Genomic DNA, 16,164 nt, shown 5'->3' with positions numbered 1-16,164 from the left:
TATGCCTTGCCCTCTCCCTCTGGGAGGTGGCATGGATTCATTCCTAGGGGGAGAGAAAAGCCAATGGGCACAGTGTTGGCATGTTCCTGCCTGAGACATAACAACATATAGTGCCCAAGTCATGGAGCATAGTATTCAAAGCCAGCTAGGTTATTTTGGCACCTGAGGCAGAATATCCCTCTCTGTAGCAACAACAACAATGTTGGCTGCCATTTCATGACAGCCAAAATCTGCTGGCCAATGCAGTCACTTCTTTCTTCCTAATGGCAGGGCTGGTTCTCAATGGGCAGAGGCAACACTGCTGCCAAAGTCAATGTAAAATCTGAAACCAGCACTGTTCCCTCCAAAAAAAGAGAGGACTTTTGAAGCTTTTTCAAAAGTATTATACAACAAATAGAGACACAGAGCTTTTTGGGTTTCCATGCCTTATTCAGAATGCATTCCATGTGTCTAGTAGTCTGCCTTAACCAACACTGCCTAAAATGTGCATTGAGGTTGCCATGGAACAAAGAAGGAAAATCAACATTTCAGTGCAGAACCTCCTTTGAGATGCTACAACCAAGCGGTTTTCACATCTCTTGAGAGAGATGGCTACAATATACATACATGAAGCATGGCTTTGAGGTGTATTGAAGAAGACACTTGCATGGGAGGTAGTTCTGAAATGTACAGCAGTACCTTTCCTACAGTCTGGATTTGTTTTTTTGGAAACACATTGTTTTCTTGTTTCAAAGGTGTGTTTAGGATCTGTACTTCATGGGCAGAACTCATGTTCCATGGGAAAATAATTCTAATATATAAAATCATTATATTCAAATAAAAATGGGAAAGTTATTAATCTCCCCGGACATCTTAAACAACATCAATGTTTAACAAGCTGTCTATCTATCTGACTGTCAATGGAATTTAATTCTGCTCCCCCTCCCCCCCCAAAATATTGTTATCTTTTATTAAATTTTGGATGATCTTATATCTCAGCTTGATAAGCAGAGATACAAATTAACCTTCTGACTGTGTATTCAGCACAGCCCCTTTATTCTTCCTTGGTTTTAGCCAACCTCTAATTAAGCAATGTTTCCTATTTCATCCAAATGAGGACAGTATAGTTAACAACTTTTCAACAAGCCAAGATGTTAAACTCTGCTATGACGTTGACTGAACATCCCAACTTTCTCTGAAGCTATTAATCATTGCTTCTGAATTTGGAAGAAATGGGGAAATGTAGTTAATTGGAAGCCTTCCCAAATTGTTTGCCAAAAAATAATAAAGTGTCTGAAATAACAAAAAATGTATTTATATTTCAGTTTAATAAACCAATATATGATTATCCAAACACATACATTGTGTTCCTGATCCACATCCTGTACATTAATCCTCCAGTTTAGCAAGTAATATATGCACATATTGACAGTGCAGATTCAGAATCACATATCTGAATACATTTCTCTATCCCCTATCAAGTTGGATGTATACTGTTTTTGATGCAAATGATAATGCTTGATTCTACCTGAAACCACCTGCACATGCTTATAACCAGGCTAATAGGGACTAATCTACATATATTTGCAGTGTAAGGATGTGTTTTCGTCCCTAAACCCCTCCCCATTCCTCACACTAGCTTCTGAATTGTGAATGTCTTGCTTTTTTCTGTTTCTCTACCAACTGCTAGGATGGAGACAAACAGTTAATCAGAGAAACAGCCACACATCAATTAAACTCAGAGCGATACGTTCACACATTTAAAGATCTGTCCAATTTCTCAGGATCAATAAATGTTTCCTACCGCTATCTGGCTGGCACACCTTTGCTAAGAAAAAGTAAGTATCTGAACATTTCGATTTCATTAAGTAAAGCAAGATTTTTATCTGACCTAATTGCAGCAAGCAGAGAAAAAACTGCAAGTTGGATGTTGCTGCTTAGTAGAGTTGGAAGAAAGAAGCTTTAACTCAGTATTCAATTGATAAACTTTACTTTCCCACAGAATGTGTATGTCATATGTGCAGAGTGCATGAACACGAAAAGGAAGAGGCTTCATAACCCCCTAAGTTGTGGCACAGTTTTAGGAAGGGCATAGAATTGATACTTAGGTGGTGTTAGTGATGAGCAAATATGTCAATTTCAGTTTCTCATTTTTCCTTTAGGTCAGTTCTCCACATGTCTACACCAGTTTGTGATTTATTTATTTTTAAACACCTCATGAGAAATTAATTCAACATTTGTTTGATGTGAATTTCTCTTACTATGCACATTTTATATGCATTTTTCCATAATATACACATTTTTGCAAAGTGCTTTTTCCCTAATGTGATGTGTTTTTGTACATTATTTTCACTAATATATGTATCTATATGCACACTTTACCATTGTATTTACATTTTTGTACACGCTACATGGGGTGAGAACTGCATTGCAAAATTCAGAACAGCACAATTTCAAAGGATAGCTGTGTTCTGGTTCACACGTTGTTTCAGAAAATGCCTGTTTTTTTAGTCTTTGAATACCCATACAAAATGAATATGGATCAATTTTCTCCGACCAACCCAAAATCTATTTTTTAAGCTATTTTTAAAATCTATTTATCTAGCTATGGTTCAGAATATTTCAGGAGCATTGAGTTAAACAGTGAAGACTTCAGCAGAGCTTAATTCTCCCACTGACACCAATACAATTTAAAATGCATGAGTATGACTGGATCAGAGTCCTTGCTTTATTTCCTTTTTAAGTACAAAAGGGGGAGGGGAGACATTAATTTGCCATTTATTCCCTAATGGATGGAATTGTAAACAGTTTGTGAGCCATAACGTTAAAATTCCCATTCCCCAAACAGAGTGTATAGCATTAATATTGTAAATATATTGTTTTCCTGCCAGCATCTTTGTACACATGCCTCCTGGCTTTTTAGTTCACATCTCACACTACTTCCTGCAGTTAACAACTGATGTTTAATGCAATAGCCTCTATGTGCTCCCAATACATCTTTCTGGAGAAAAGGTATCAAGATTAGCCAATATATATTATCCTTAAAGCAATCAAAAATATTCACAATTATATGCATTCAGGAGAGCTTTTACTTTGTAAAAAAAAAAATCTCTCCCACCCACCCACCAGACACACAAAACTAGGTAGTTTCAAAAGCCATTTATGATGTGATATTGGGGTGGGATCTGCTATCTAAAAGGGGAGAAAGGCAAAAGGCCTGTTGGCCATATATTTCCCATGGCCTTTGTGATTCAGGTAACTTATTTTGAATAAAACAGCAACTCTGCTTTTATCTTGTAGAGATAAAAGGTGAGACCAGTCATGATGGCTATGCTCTGACTCCACAGCTGGAGGAAGTAATGATTCTGAATACCAGCTGTTGGAAACCATAAGAGGAGAGGGTGCTGTGGTGCTTGGAGCCTGCTTGTAGGTTTCCCACAGGCAGCTGGTGGGCCACTTTGAAAACAGAATGCCGGACTAGATGGGCTATCAGCCTGATCCAGTAGGCCCTTCTTTATGTTCCCATGTTCTGACAATATTTGTAGTCTCTATTTTTAAATATTATTATTATTATTATTATTATTATTATTATTATTATTATTATTATTATTTTGCTTCTCCTTTTCAGGATATCTTACTATTGGACTGTCCTCTGTCAAAAGGAAAAAGGGGAATTATTTGCTGGAGACAATCAAGTCCATCTTTGAGCAGTCAAGTTATGAAGAGCTGAAGGAAATTGCAGTAGTGGTCCACCTGGCCGAGTTTGATTCATCCTGGTGTGATGGGATGGTTCAGGATATTTCACAGAAATTTGCCCATCATGTGATTGCTGGGAGATTAATGGTGATCCATACGCCTGAAGAATACTATCCTGTATTGGATGGCCTTAAGAGAAATTATAATGACCCAGAGGACCGAGTGAAATTTCGTTCCAAGCAAAATGTAGATTATGCTTTCTTGCTTAACTTTTGTGCTAACCTTTCTGATTATTATGTGATGCTAGAAGATGATGTTCGGTGTGCAAAAAACTTCTTGACTGTTGTTAAGAAAGTCATAACCTCACGAGAAGGAACATACTGGGTGACGTTAGAATTTTCAAAGTTGGGCTACATTGGGAAGTTGTACCATTCCCATGATCTCCCTCGCCTGGCTCATTTCTTGCTGATGTTCTACCAGGAGATGCCTTGTGACTGGCTGCTGATACATTTCCGTGGGCTGTTGGCTCAAAAGGATGTGATACGTTTCAAACCATCTCTCTTCCAGCATATGGGATATTATTCATCCTACAAGGGTGCTGAGAATAAATTGAAAGATGATGACTTTGAAGAGGATTCATTTGACCTTCCTGATAACCCACCTGCCAACCTGCACACTAACATGAATGTATTTGAAAACTACGAGGCAAGCAAGGCATATAGTAGTGTCGACGAGTACTTCTGGGGCAAAGCTCCCTCGACTGGAGATTTCTATATGATCGTCTTTGAAAAACCTATTAAAATTAGCAGAATTAAAGTTGTCACTGGGACAGAAGACCGGCAAAATGATATCTTGCATCATGGGGCTCTGGAAGTTGGGGAAAAAATTGTTGGTGGCAAAAAAGGGAGGCAATGTACTACTTTCTTGCGGCTAGGGGAGTTTAAAAATGGAAACTTTGAAATTACAAATGTGGAGCACAAAGTTCTTTTTGATATTAACTGTATGAGAATACTTGTTACCAAAAGCCAAAAGGAATGGTTGATCATTCGGAGCATTAGCATATGGACTTCACAGAGCCCAAGTCAATAAGGCAAATGTACCACAGTAGGTTTCCCCCTTCCTTATAAGGGAAGCTGGCCCCATCGCTTGAATCCCAAAAATGGTGCCACTCCCTAAATGACTCCACCCAACCTGATTTTTACTAAAGACATTGTCAATCTGGGAAATCATAAAACAAACAAAAGCAATCTAGTTTTTACTAGTTCAGTCAGGCAATATACAACTACTAGTTTGATGGAATGTTTGAATTTTTTTAGGAAGTGCAAACAAGTTCTTGTTCATCTCTCAAGCTCCAAATCCTCTTCTCTGTTGTTTTCATCTCCCCTCTGGGGGAAAATCTGATGTACTAAACAAAGCAAGTGCTGTTTCATTATTTAAAGGTTTTGTAGGCCTGTGCCAGTATATTGTCAAAAGAATTTGACTCCATCGTATCCACATATAAATTAAAAATGTAATGGTGGTTTGTGTTTGTACAGTGGTTGGTGGTTTGTTTTGTTTTGAAGAAAGTTTTGGTGACAGATCTCCTGTTAATGAAGGTGGTAATCTCTACTGTATGAAAGTAGTGTTGATACCCTTTGCAACTTATTTAAAATGAAAATACATGCTCTGCTATAAATCTGTAATGCTCATTCTGTTCACCTCAAGTTCTGTAAACTAGTCTTGATCTCAGTCACCATGTATGGTCCTACCGTGATTCATTATATTGAAATGATGCACCAATTCAATTTTATCTTTAGGTTCATTCCCCAGTATTCAGTTTGAATTACGGGAGTAGCCTTTCTGTTTTGCATTATCCATCGTATTATACTTTAGGGTTCTTTTTGGTCTTCATATTCAGCACAGAGGAGGCTTAGATATGTGACAGCTGCAGAAACGCAGACAATTCTGTAACCTACAAGGAAGATGTGGAGAACCTTTGCCCTCCAGATGTTGCTGAACTCCAACTCCTATTAGCCCCAGCATGCATGGCCAATGCAGATGGAGGGCCATAGGTTCCCTATAGGATTTGATGTGCATATGGAGCTCCAACCCTAAGAGCTACTAAGTCAAAGTTATTGGGGGCTGCAATATAAGAGGGGCAAAGACAGCTGTAGGAAAGAAGGCCATCCCAGCCTTGGGGCCGGGTCATGATAAAGTGTGCTACTAAAGTGAACTACTAAAGTGATCTACCGAGTTCTGTGAGCACAGAGGATTCCTGTAGTGCTATGCATTGTAGCCAGTAAGAACAACAAAAGAGACTACTATTGCACAGCTCCATTTCAGTTCAGTGAGTCTTTTCCCCTTTGCTCTTCTTGTCAATGGAAGACCTATCAGTAGGTGGGTTTATGACAAGGAGCTCTTTTTCATACAATGCCTTTGCTGTATTACCATGTGAGATATTTCCAATCATTTCCCCAGCCATCCAGATCAGCTTTTCCTTTGCAGTTTTTTTTTAAATTAGAAATCTGTCATTCACTGCTGTTTCCCCCGGTGTGAGTTTTTTGTTATTTTTGTGGTTGATTTGATCATTATGAATAAGTCAACTTTGCGCACACACACCCGCCCAATAAAGCAGGTGTCCCCAACCTGGTGCCTTCTAGGTGACTTGGACTAAAATGTGCATCGTCCTTCTTATCAGCTTCACGTGGCATGCCAGCTACAGCGTCCTCTGGATGGAGATAGCCTAGCCATGGTAGTCAGTGCACTGCTGACCTCAAGACTGGATTACTGCAATGTGCTCTGTGTGGGGCTACCCTTGGACCTCCTCCAGAAGCTCCAGCTAGGGTAGAATGCAGCAGTTAGACTTCTCATAGGAAGAAATGGCAGACAGCGTACAACCCCTTTCTAAATCACCTGTACTGGCTGCCAGCAGGCTACCAATCCAGGTTCAAGGTTCTCATATTAACAGTTTAGGTCCAGCCCTTATATTCCAGCTTGATCACTGAGAACACCCGGAGGAGAACTCTTAGTTGTTACAGAGGCCCAAGTGTCCTCAACCAGGTCATGCATTTAGTGTTGCCTGTCTCATGCTATGGAATGCTCTTCCAGGGGAGATTTTTGCAGGCACATTCTCTATTTTATGCCAAAAGTCAGGTTAAATTTTGTTAATGATTCTTTTGTATTGTTTTGATGGTACGTTATGTTTTATTGTATTTGTGCATTTTGTTGTACACTGCCTTGTTTTTTTTACATGAGATGGCAGTACATCAATACTTTTCTAAGTAATAAACAGATATCTGACCATTGGCCATGCAGCCTGGGGATGGTGGGAGTTCAAAAATATATGGCATGCATCAGGGTGGGACATGCTGGTGCAAAGCATGATAGAAAACTCTTGCTCACTATAACAGTTTTGCTTTGGAGATACAGTTGAAAAATACAGTCACACTTTTAAAACACTACTTTTAAATCTTCGGTCCTCATTGCAGTTCCCCTCATGAGGGTCCCCTTCCCCCTGACCGCTTGCAGCTTTAATGCATGTAAGGTGTACCTTGTTTTGCTTTTGTTTTGTTTTACAGATTTTTATTTTTTTTTATTTCTTATTATAGCAGTACATTAATACTGCCAATAATATACAGATAATAAATTAATAATATAAACAGGAGCAAGAGATAACAGAAACTGCAACTAAACATCATCTTCATTTTTCATTTATGTTTGAAGAAATGAATAAGTGTTCTAGGCTGATAGTGTAAAAAATGTACAGTTGCTGTCAAATTATGATGGTTCTATATTCCACTAGGAATGCTTTTATCTTGATAATTGTAGAAGGTTCATTGAAAATGAGAAACAAGAAGCATATTTATACTTTCCAACACTACTTCATAAAAATTTCATTTGTAGTTTCTTACCCTCCTCCCAATATAAATTCATGTGCTTTTCCATGGACGATCTAGGGCATACAACAAGGAGACAGAATGACATAATATCTAGTAGTTTGGTACTAAAAATGAAATGTTGTTGCTACATCTCTGGCTACAATCTTGTGTATTTACTTTTAACAGATTTGGAAAGCTCACCTGAGACCTCTTGAGTTTCCTAATTCCAGGCTCCAGCCTCACAGCAACCCTATTAAAAGAAACTTCTAATAAGCTACAGTCTTTCAGAATGTGGCTCAAACCTGCTTGCTCTCTCATCTCTTGACTTTGCCTAGCTCTGCCTTGCATCCTTGAATTTGAATCCCTTCACTGTTTGCTGGTGTTCTCCTCTAGGGATGTGTGAATCTGCCGATTTTGGTTTCAGATTCTCATTTTCCCAATCGTAAATTCAGTTCTCCACATATTCACCTTTGACAATGATGATAGTGATGATAACCTCATGAAAATTCATCAACAAATTTCTCCTAATATATAGTTTTTTGTATGCTATTTTGCCTAATACACATTTTCACAAAACATTTTTTTCCTAATACAGTATGATGAGTTATGTATGTTGCTTTCTCTAATATATGCATTTTAAAGCATTTTTTAAAAACCTTATATGCTTCATTGTACATATGACTTTGCTGGATATTGCATTGCAAAACTGGGAGAAGTATATTGTGTATTGTTAGAGAAAGTGTAAGTTAGGTAGGTTCACTTTTAAATGGAAAGTGAATTGAATTTCTCCCCATTCCATCATTCTGTTTCATGCTCAGGGGCATTGCTAGATATTAAAGGCACCAGCTCATAGGACAAATCTGCATAAATGTGTAGAGTGCCTCTGTGGAAATTAAGGTGCGGGTGGAGGCTGCAGTCTCACTGGCACTGCACTTCTGCAGCATGCCCAGCTGACCTGAAAGCAAAGTAAAACATTATTTTTCAATTCCCAAAAAAGCAGAGAAGAGGGAAGAGATCTGAGGCTGGTGCATAAAAGACTCAGAGAGGTCAGGCTCTCTGGGCATCCCTTTAACAGCACCTCTTCTGATGCCCTTAACATTCTTTCCCCCCTTGATCTAGCGATGGCATTCCACTTTTTCTCCTGGCTTGCTGAGCCGCTCTGCATATGCATTCCCAGTGCACAGATGAAGACATCCCCGAAGAAACCCTGCATTTACAGAAGTTCTGTGTGAGAAAATTTGGCTCAAGTTAATCGGCCGTTGGGATAGTATGGATGGAAGACACTTTAAAAATTAGTCCATATTCCTCTCCCTGACTGTTTTTGAGTTATCTTTCAAAGATAAGTACATCCGACATTTTTTAAAAAAACAAAACAAAACACCAAACTGCAGCAATATTTCATTTTATTGAGCTTGAAGCAGTTGTCACTGTGCATGAACTGTGAAATTGGCATTTCTGAGCCCGGTGCTGGAGGTGGTCTTCATCATGACAAGTGATGTCAATTGTGACAGCAGCAGTGATAAATCTCTATGGAAGCAACAGTAAATAACTTCCATTCTAATATTGATTTAACTGACAGAATGGAAGACTGTCTTCATTACTTGAAAGTTAAGTCTTCCTTGTTTCTATTATGGTGAAACTAGAATGTGTACAGGATTTCCACAAGTTGAGCTGTGGGTGCAGGTGCATAGGCTGTGCCTGGAACACTGCCAAGGGAGGGTGCGAATGGTCCTTCCCTGGCAGAAGGAATTAAAAAAGAATGAAGCCCTCTTAAAGGTGGGGACTGGGGTGTCATGTGTTCATAGAACTTAAGGTTGAGGGCATCATCTCAGTGGCAGGCTCTGACCCCTGCCCTACACACATTCTAACACATTTCTGCAATATGCCCATGTGTCCATAGAATCATAGAATTGAAGAGTTGGAAGAGACCCCAAGAGCACTAATTTCTTTTGCTGCTGCATCCCACTGTTGACTCATGTTAAGCTTGTCGTCTACTAAGACCCCTAGTAAACCCCTAGTAGACAACAAAAAGGCAAAATATCAATGAGGCCAAATTAGAAAAATATATGCTAGAGTAAAATCCAGGTATACGTCTCAAAATGTGCGTAGTCCTACCTGAACAAATGACAATATAGTGATTCTGCTTCCCAGAACCAGGGAGAAGAAACTATTACAGCAACACTTTGCTAGTTCTGAACAGTCTCTGAACTGAGCATAAGAACACCACCAGTTTACAAAATCCAATCTTCAATAAGATGCACCAGAAAGGGTCTGGATGTTTGAAGACTGCAACCATTTAATTATTAGCCAGACATTCCTTGTATATTATCCCCTTTATCTTTTGGGCACCTAACTCGGGCATAAACCTTATTTATTCACTTGCATCTGTGCCCCACTCACACAGAAAGTCAGCAACTCATGTCATTTATATATGCTCTGTGTATTGGTTCTAAAGGATGCAGCTCATGTCAAAAGGGATCTAACGAATAATGGTTCTGCAATCAGCTGCTACTCAAGGGGAAGGAAGCAAAAAAATCTAACTGGTGCAATAAATAGAGGTTGTGGAGGAGACCACTGCCTGTTGGCCTTCTCAGACACACCAGTTCCACCGTATTATCATTGCCTATTGACTGAAACACCAGCAGTTATTGGGGTGGTGGGGTGAGGACCGGTTATCTGAAACTGCAGTAAAATGATTTATTTTAACATTTATTTTAAAACCCAGGAGACAAAGGCAGCTAGCTATATTTTATCTAATTTAGGATAGCATTGGAGCTGCAATATATTAAGTCAGGACACTGGTCCCTTTGCTCTATATTGCCCACAATGCCTAGCAATGGCTCTCAGGGATTTGAGATCAAAGGCTAAGGCTGGGAAATGATGGCAGGGATTGATCCTGGACCCTTCTGCATACAAATCACTTGCTCTCCCTCTGTGCTATGACCCATTGTATTTCATTGTGCTATTGACTGCAACCTATGTACATGACCCATAGCTCAACTGCAGAAAGCAGGGCTGCAGGATGCCATCAGAATCTGGGCACACCACACAGTTTAGCTATTTTACATGAGATGACCAGACAATATAACTGCTGTATGTCAACCCCTTCACCAATTTCTGTTCAATAAGTAACATCTGAATAGACCTATTCACCCTGCAAAGATTATTCTCCATAAACTTTATGGCATAAACAATTTTCAAATCTGGAGATATATTTTCTGGTTGGCTTGTTCCTCTCTGGATGAAAATTTCATTTTTTGAGTTCAATTCGCTTCCCAATCCTCAGCCCATTAAAGCAAACACAATAGATGCTTGTACCAATACTCCCAGGAATGTTATGGTCATCTGTGCTTGCAAATGTGTTGGTGTCATTTGCATAAAGTTGGTAAAAAAAACCCAACAACATTTAGTGGGAAGAATGCCTGTCCTGAGCAAACATGCCAACAGGAAAAGAAATCAAACACAGCACTGTATGTACCTGTAAGGCTGTTTCACAAGGGTAGATTATTCACGTGGCTCCAAGAGGTAGGAACCTCATAGCTTTCTTCTCATAAATCCTGCTAACTTTTGTGGGTGGTTTGGCAAAGGCCTTTTAAAAGCACAATGTCCCACTAAATAAATGGTCTAGTGAGTAGCACTACAGCACTCCAGAAGGCTTCTCTTTCCCAAAGAGAAGAATCTCTGTTTGATTTCTCAAATTCCTTCACAACCATCCACCTCTCTAATCTGTGGTCAAACAAGGCATTTTAAATACCTTCTGGAGGCTCAAGTTCAAATGCGCCTGCAATTTCTCTAAATTAAAAAATAGCCACTAAGTTTAAATCAACACACATCTAAATATACATAAAAGGCTAACTATTTTTAAAATTACCTTCTATAGTAACTGGCTAATTTTATGGCTAGACATAATTCTTAAACATACTGCCATTCTTTTTTGTCTCATTGCCCATATTGGTGATGAAGGAACCTGATCAGAGAAGACTAAATATGTGGAAAATAAAGGAAAATAGTCTTAGAAATGCAACATGAGTCTCTCTGTGTGTACACACCACATATTCCGAACACATCCCACATTGGCACAAGCAGTACACAACATACCAAGATGTAATAAGTCCATTTAATCAAAGTCATGTGTAATTGAGTGAGTTTACAGTCACACAGTGAACTAAATGTCCCATGCTTGAAACAATTTTGTCAATGCATTTAAACCATAAATGGCAGTTATTTATTAGCTTGTGTGGGAAATCATATACTGTGTTATTTGGGAAGCTGGCTATAATTTTCTATATTTGCTGCTTCCCGTCAAATGCTGAAGCAGTGTCCATTTCTTCTGAGTACAAACAGGGGTATGACAACTATTGTGTCTATTGAAATTAATTCATATCAGTTGTCAAAAATTCTGGTGCAGTATTGATCCAAGATTGGGGGGGGGGAATAGGGTTAAATATGAATGACATTTTGCATTAAGGAGGGTGCTGCCAGCTGGACAAGTTCTGCTTGCAAATGGTATGAAACAAATTAGAGCATTGTCCATTCTATGCTTGAGTGCAATACTGTTATTATTACTAGACAGATATTTCCTTTGGATCATAAAATGCCCACATTGCTTATTGTTGGATAGAGTTTCAAAAATATCTTATACACTGTTTTGAAGGGTTAACAACGACATCAAATAGATTTTACTTATTCATTTACATGATTTCTAATTTACACCTTCAACTAAAAGGACAGCTAACAGAATTATCAGTGGGGGGAAGTACAGGTTGTTGTTGTTTTAAAGATTTATAAACCACATCAAAACCAGAACCCTTCAAAGTGGTGTACAATAAGATAAAATGTGATAGAATTCCAAAGATGCAGACTCTAGAAACAATGGAACTACATCTTAAATTTGTTCTGTTAATATTCCATAAATGACTGAATCTTGATTCAAAGGCAGCTTTTTCAAACTATTAGTTGTTGCAATGCATACAAATTAATAACCCAAATAAAAACAACAAACCAAAAGAGCAATTTATGCCAGAAGACTGGCTGAAATATTCATCAGCAATTTCATTGCATGAAAATACAACAGGAAAAAAAACAACCTATTGTGATTTTTTGTGTCTGTGGACTTGCAAGCTGTGTTCGTGGGCTTGCAATTTGGAGAAGCACATAAGACTGAAATGAGCACTAATTTTTCTAGCTTTTCCAAAGTAACTTTTACATTGTGTGAACGATCACATAAAATGTGGAAATTATCAGGTAAGGAAACGTGTATGCACATGTAGACAGGGGCTTAAAAAATAAATGGTTGCCAGGCTACTAGATCAGGTAGCTATATATTCTTTGAAGAACTGAACCCTTTCTTTTGACCTATTGCAAGCCTGAGCAATGCTCCTTTCTGCCAGAAGCACCATTATTCTATTTACCCCTCTAAGAAAAAGATGGCTGCTCAGACAGCACTTGCCTTCACCTTTGCTTCCTCTATCAATTACCATAATGTGTCCAGTTTTACAAAGCCATGCCCTGGGCAAGTAGAGCTGCTATGTTCAGAAAGTGAAGAGTCACTCAGAGCTGTGAATGTTGCTTTCCTCATCAAGCCAGTGGGGAGAAAAGGCAGCTCAGCTGAGGAAGTAGTTGTGCATACAAAGTGTATGCACCCTTGCTCTACAACAAAATGAGAGTACAATTTGTGTGTAGGGCCTTAAGAAACCATACTCTTCTGTTTGCCTGTATTCAACACATGCAATACTGTTTCTGCCACTCTGCAGTTCATCTTCTGCCATTCATCTCACTGCCTGCTGTGGTGAAATTATATAATTTACATAAATAATTATGTAAATTGTGTAAAGTATGTTATCATTACATTATCCCATCCCACTCATTTCAGTGCAAAGAAAATGCAATGTAGATGGCGGGGCATAATCAATGGTGTATTATTTGTTGACCGAAAGCAACATCTCACAAAAATAGAATCTCAGTTTGTAAAACCACTTGCAGAACATAGCTGAATTTCGCCAGCAATGTTATTTTCTTTCTGGCATCCAGCCACATGCCAAGGCACATGTCTTGACTTAATGGGCAAAGACTTGGCCAAGGCAATTTAAAAAAATAAATCACTCATTGATTGATTTAAATTTCTAGACCAGACAACCAAGGTACCCTGGGCAGTTGACAATTTAGCAGTGAAACACACAAATGCAATTAAATAAAACAATCACAACATTGTCTTCCTTAAAGAGTCAGAGCCCAACATAAAGTAAAACAACACAGCTTTTAAAAACAAACAAAACAAAACACCAAAACAAACAAGCAGCATGAGATTAGTGTAGATAATAGCTTGAGAACCAGGAATGGGGGCGGGGAATTAATGTCAAGATCTAAAATGCACATAAAAATATGACCAGAATTAAAGACTTGGAAGAATACAAAGTTTGCAGAATTCTCGCCAATTATTCTCTGCTTGTTTCCTTCTTTTGGTGGTGGCCAGTGCCCACTACTGTACCTTGGAATGATGCAAGATATTGAACATTGTGGTGGCAGTAAAATGGTGGTCAGGGAAACTTTTTAACAGCATCCCAACTTGTTGTAGAATTCACTCTAGAACCTCAGTATTTTACTGAGGGGGGATTAGACAAATACATGGGAAATTAAGTTATCAATGGCTGCTAGTCACAATGTCTGTTTGCTGCCTCCAACAGAAGAAGGTGTAGGCCACGGAATTACTGGTTTCTGATGAGCATGAGTGAGGAAGAGTGCTGATGCACTCAGATCCTGTTCAGAAGCTTCCCTTAGGCACCTGCGTTTTCATTGTGAGAGCAGGATGCTGAACAAGACGGGCCTTTGTCCTGATCCAGCAGCTCTTCTATGTTCTTTTTACATTTTCTTCATTGCATGGCAAATCTAGACCAGGTCTTAGGAAAAGGGGCTGAAAAAATATGGATTATATATGTCTGTCAGTAAATGAAGAAGTAACAGGGACTGAATCTACATGCAAAGTACATATCTACAACTATGGCTGCTCCTCCCTAACCTATGTGCTAATCTTCCATTCTTTACTGTAACTGTGAAACAAGGAACAGCAGGGACAGCTAAAACAATTAGTAAAATTGTTTGACATCTTAAGTAACTGTTTATTTGTTTTCTGTTTGTTGTGAAACAGAGCCGTCCTTCCATATGGCACAGAGATCTGTCTTGAAAAGTGTGATTTTGCAGCTTCCATGGTGATAAAGTGTCTACACACACACACACACACACACACACACACACAACCTCTCCTTTTTAAAACTCTCATTTCATGATATCAGAGTCCAACACAGTTTCATTTCTCCTTTAGACCAGATAAGAGCAAGAAAAATATTTACGTCTTCATTTATGTCTTCAGTTTCCATATAGATTTGGGGTGTCATTGTCTTCCCCTCTTCCTCTTTGTTCTTGATCATGGCTGTTATTTTTTTTAAAAAAGGTTCAGAGAGCCATAGACAAATCAGCATTTATCTCAAAGATTACAAAGACAGGGTCGGATTCTTTGGGTGTCTGTGAAATAATGCATAGCACTGGCTCTATTAACATGGCATACGGTACACATGGATACGAACATGTATTCCCATTGCCTACTCCAATATATGCCAGTGATTGAAAATATCTAAAGGGAACATATGCACACACACACCACTAAAATATAATCTGGATGTGATCATGCATATCATCACATCAAGGCACTTTCCCCAATATTGCTGTGCTTGACAGTTAAGTGCATGGAAGGAGTGGGGAAAATGTTTTCATCTGAAGACCACATTCCCTCATCAGCAAACCTTCATGCTGTTGGTGGGCAGGACAAGAGGCAAAGGTGTGTGAGGTCAAAGAGGCAACAACAAATGGGCAGATCAATGGATGCAACTCTCACCTTCATTCAGTAGGCTATCCTTTAGCACACAAAAGTCAGAGGGTTCTGCAACCCTCACTCACATCAAAGCAGGAGTCATCATGACAGCTCAAATACCAATCCCCTGTCTGACAAAAAGCACTTGATGAGGCAGTAAACAGGGCTGGTGAGGACTGTAGTCTAGGGAGAATTCTGGGGGTAAAATAGAGAAGCCTAGACTTGGCTCCAGGACCTGAGGTTCCCAACCCACAATGTATGGGGTCACAACCTAAGCAATGGAGGGGCAGACTTAGGCAATCTTTCCTAATATGGTGCCCTGACCAAGTCCAAATTTTGGTGCCCCCAAATGGAACTTCTCAATTATGGATCGACTCAATTTTGCACCGCTTTAGTTTGGCACCCTGTGGCCATACCACCCTAAATCCGGTGCTGAGCAATGGAAGATGCTTGAACCAGCCTTAGGATGATAATGATGATGATGATGACACATCAGTTCCATTTCTGAGAATCTAGGAAATGTGGAATTAAGAACACATTCCTAATCCTTAGACAGAATCCTTATGCAAATATATTAAAAAGCTAAGCTTTCACTGGAAGAAAATATATGCCCTAATTTGACCCAAGGCTCATTGCTATTCAGTTCTAGTGGTTCTGGCAGTAACTCCATAGTAAAAGAACTCAATTCTACATGGAGTTGGGGATGCTCTACCCATTAACACGTTTAAGCAGGCCTTCAAAATCTATATTTTAGTTGCTGCTTTTAAT

At 39.1% G+C, this 16,164-nt stretch overlaps 1 protein-coding gene across 4 annotated transcripts in view; it reads left to right on the top strand.

Annotated features, from left to right (window-relative positions):
- MGAT4C (MGAT4 family member C) overlaps positions 1-11,958 on the top strand; it is a 335,473-nt gene extending 323,515 nt beyond the window's left edge. For all 4 annotated transcript variants that reach the window (XM_082241012.1, XM_082241014.1, XM_082241013.1 and 1 more), the window contains 2 exons: positions 1,670-1,817; positions 3,608-11,958. In XM_082241012.1, coding sequence (XP_082097138.1) covers positions 1,670-1,817; positions 3,608-4,764 — 1,305 coding nt within the window. In that variant the 3' untranslated portion in view covers positions 4,765-11,958. The remainder of the gene's footprint in view (positions 1-1,669; positions 1,818-3,607) is intronic.
- Positions 11,959-16,164: the final 4,206 nt, after the last annotated feature.

This window comes from Podarcis vaucheri, assembly GCF_965113315.1.
Source record: "Podarcis vaucheri genome assembly, chromosome: 10".
Lineage (NCBI taxonomy): Eukaryota > Metazoa > Chordata > Lepidosauria > Squamata > Lacertidae > Podarcis > Podarcis vaucheri.
The sequence above is the reverse complement of the archived record's forward strand: the minus strand, read 5'-3'. Positions and strand labels throughout refer to the sequence as shown.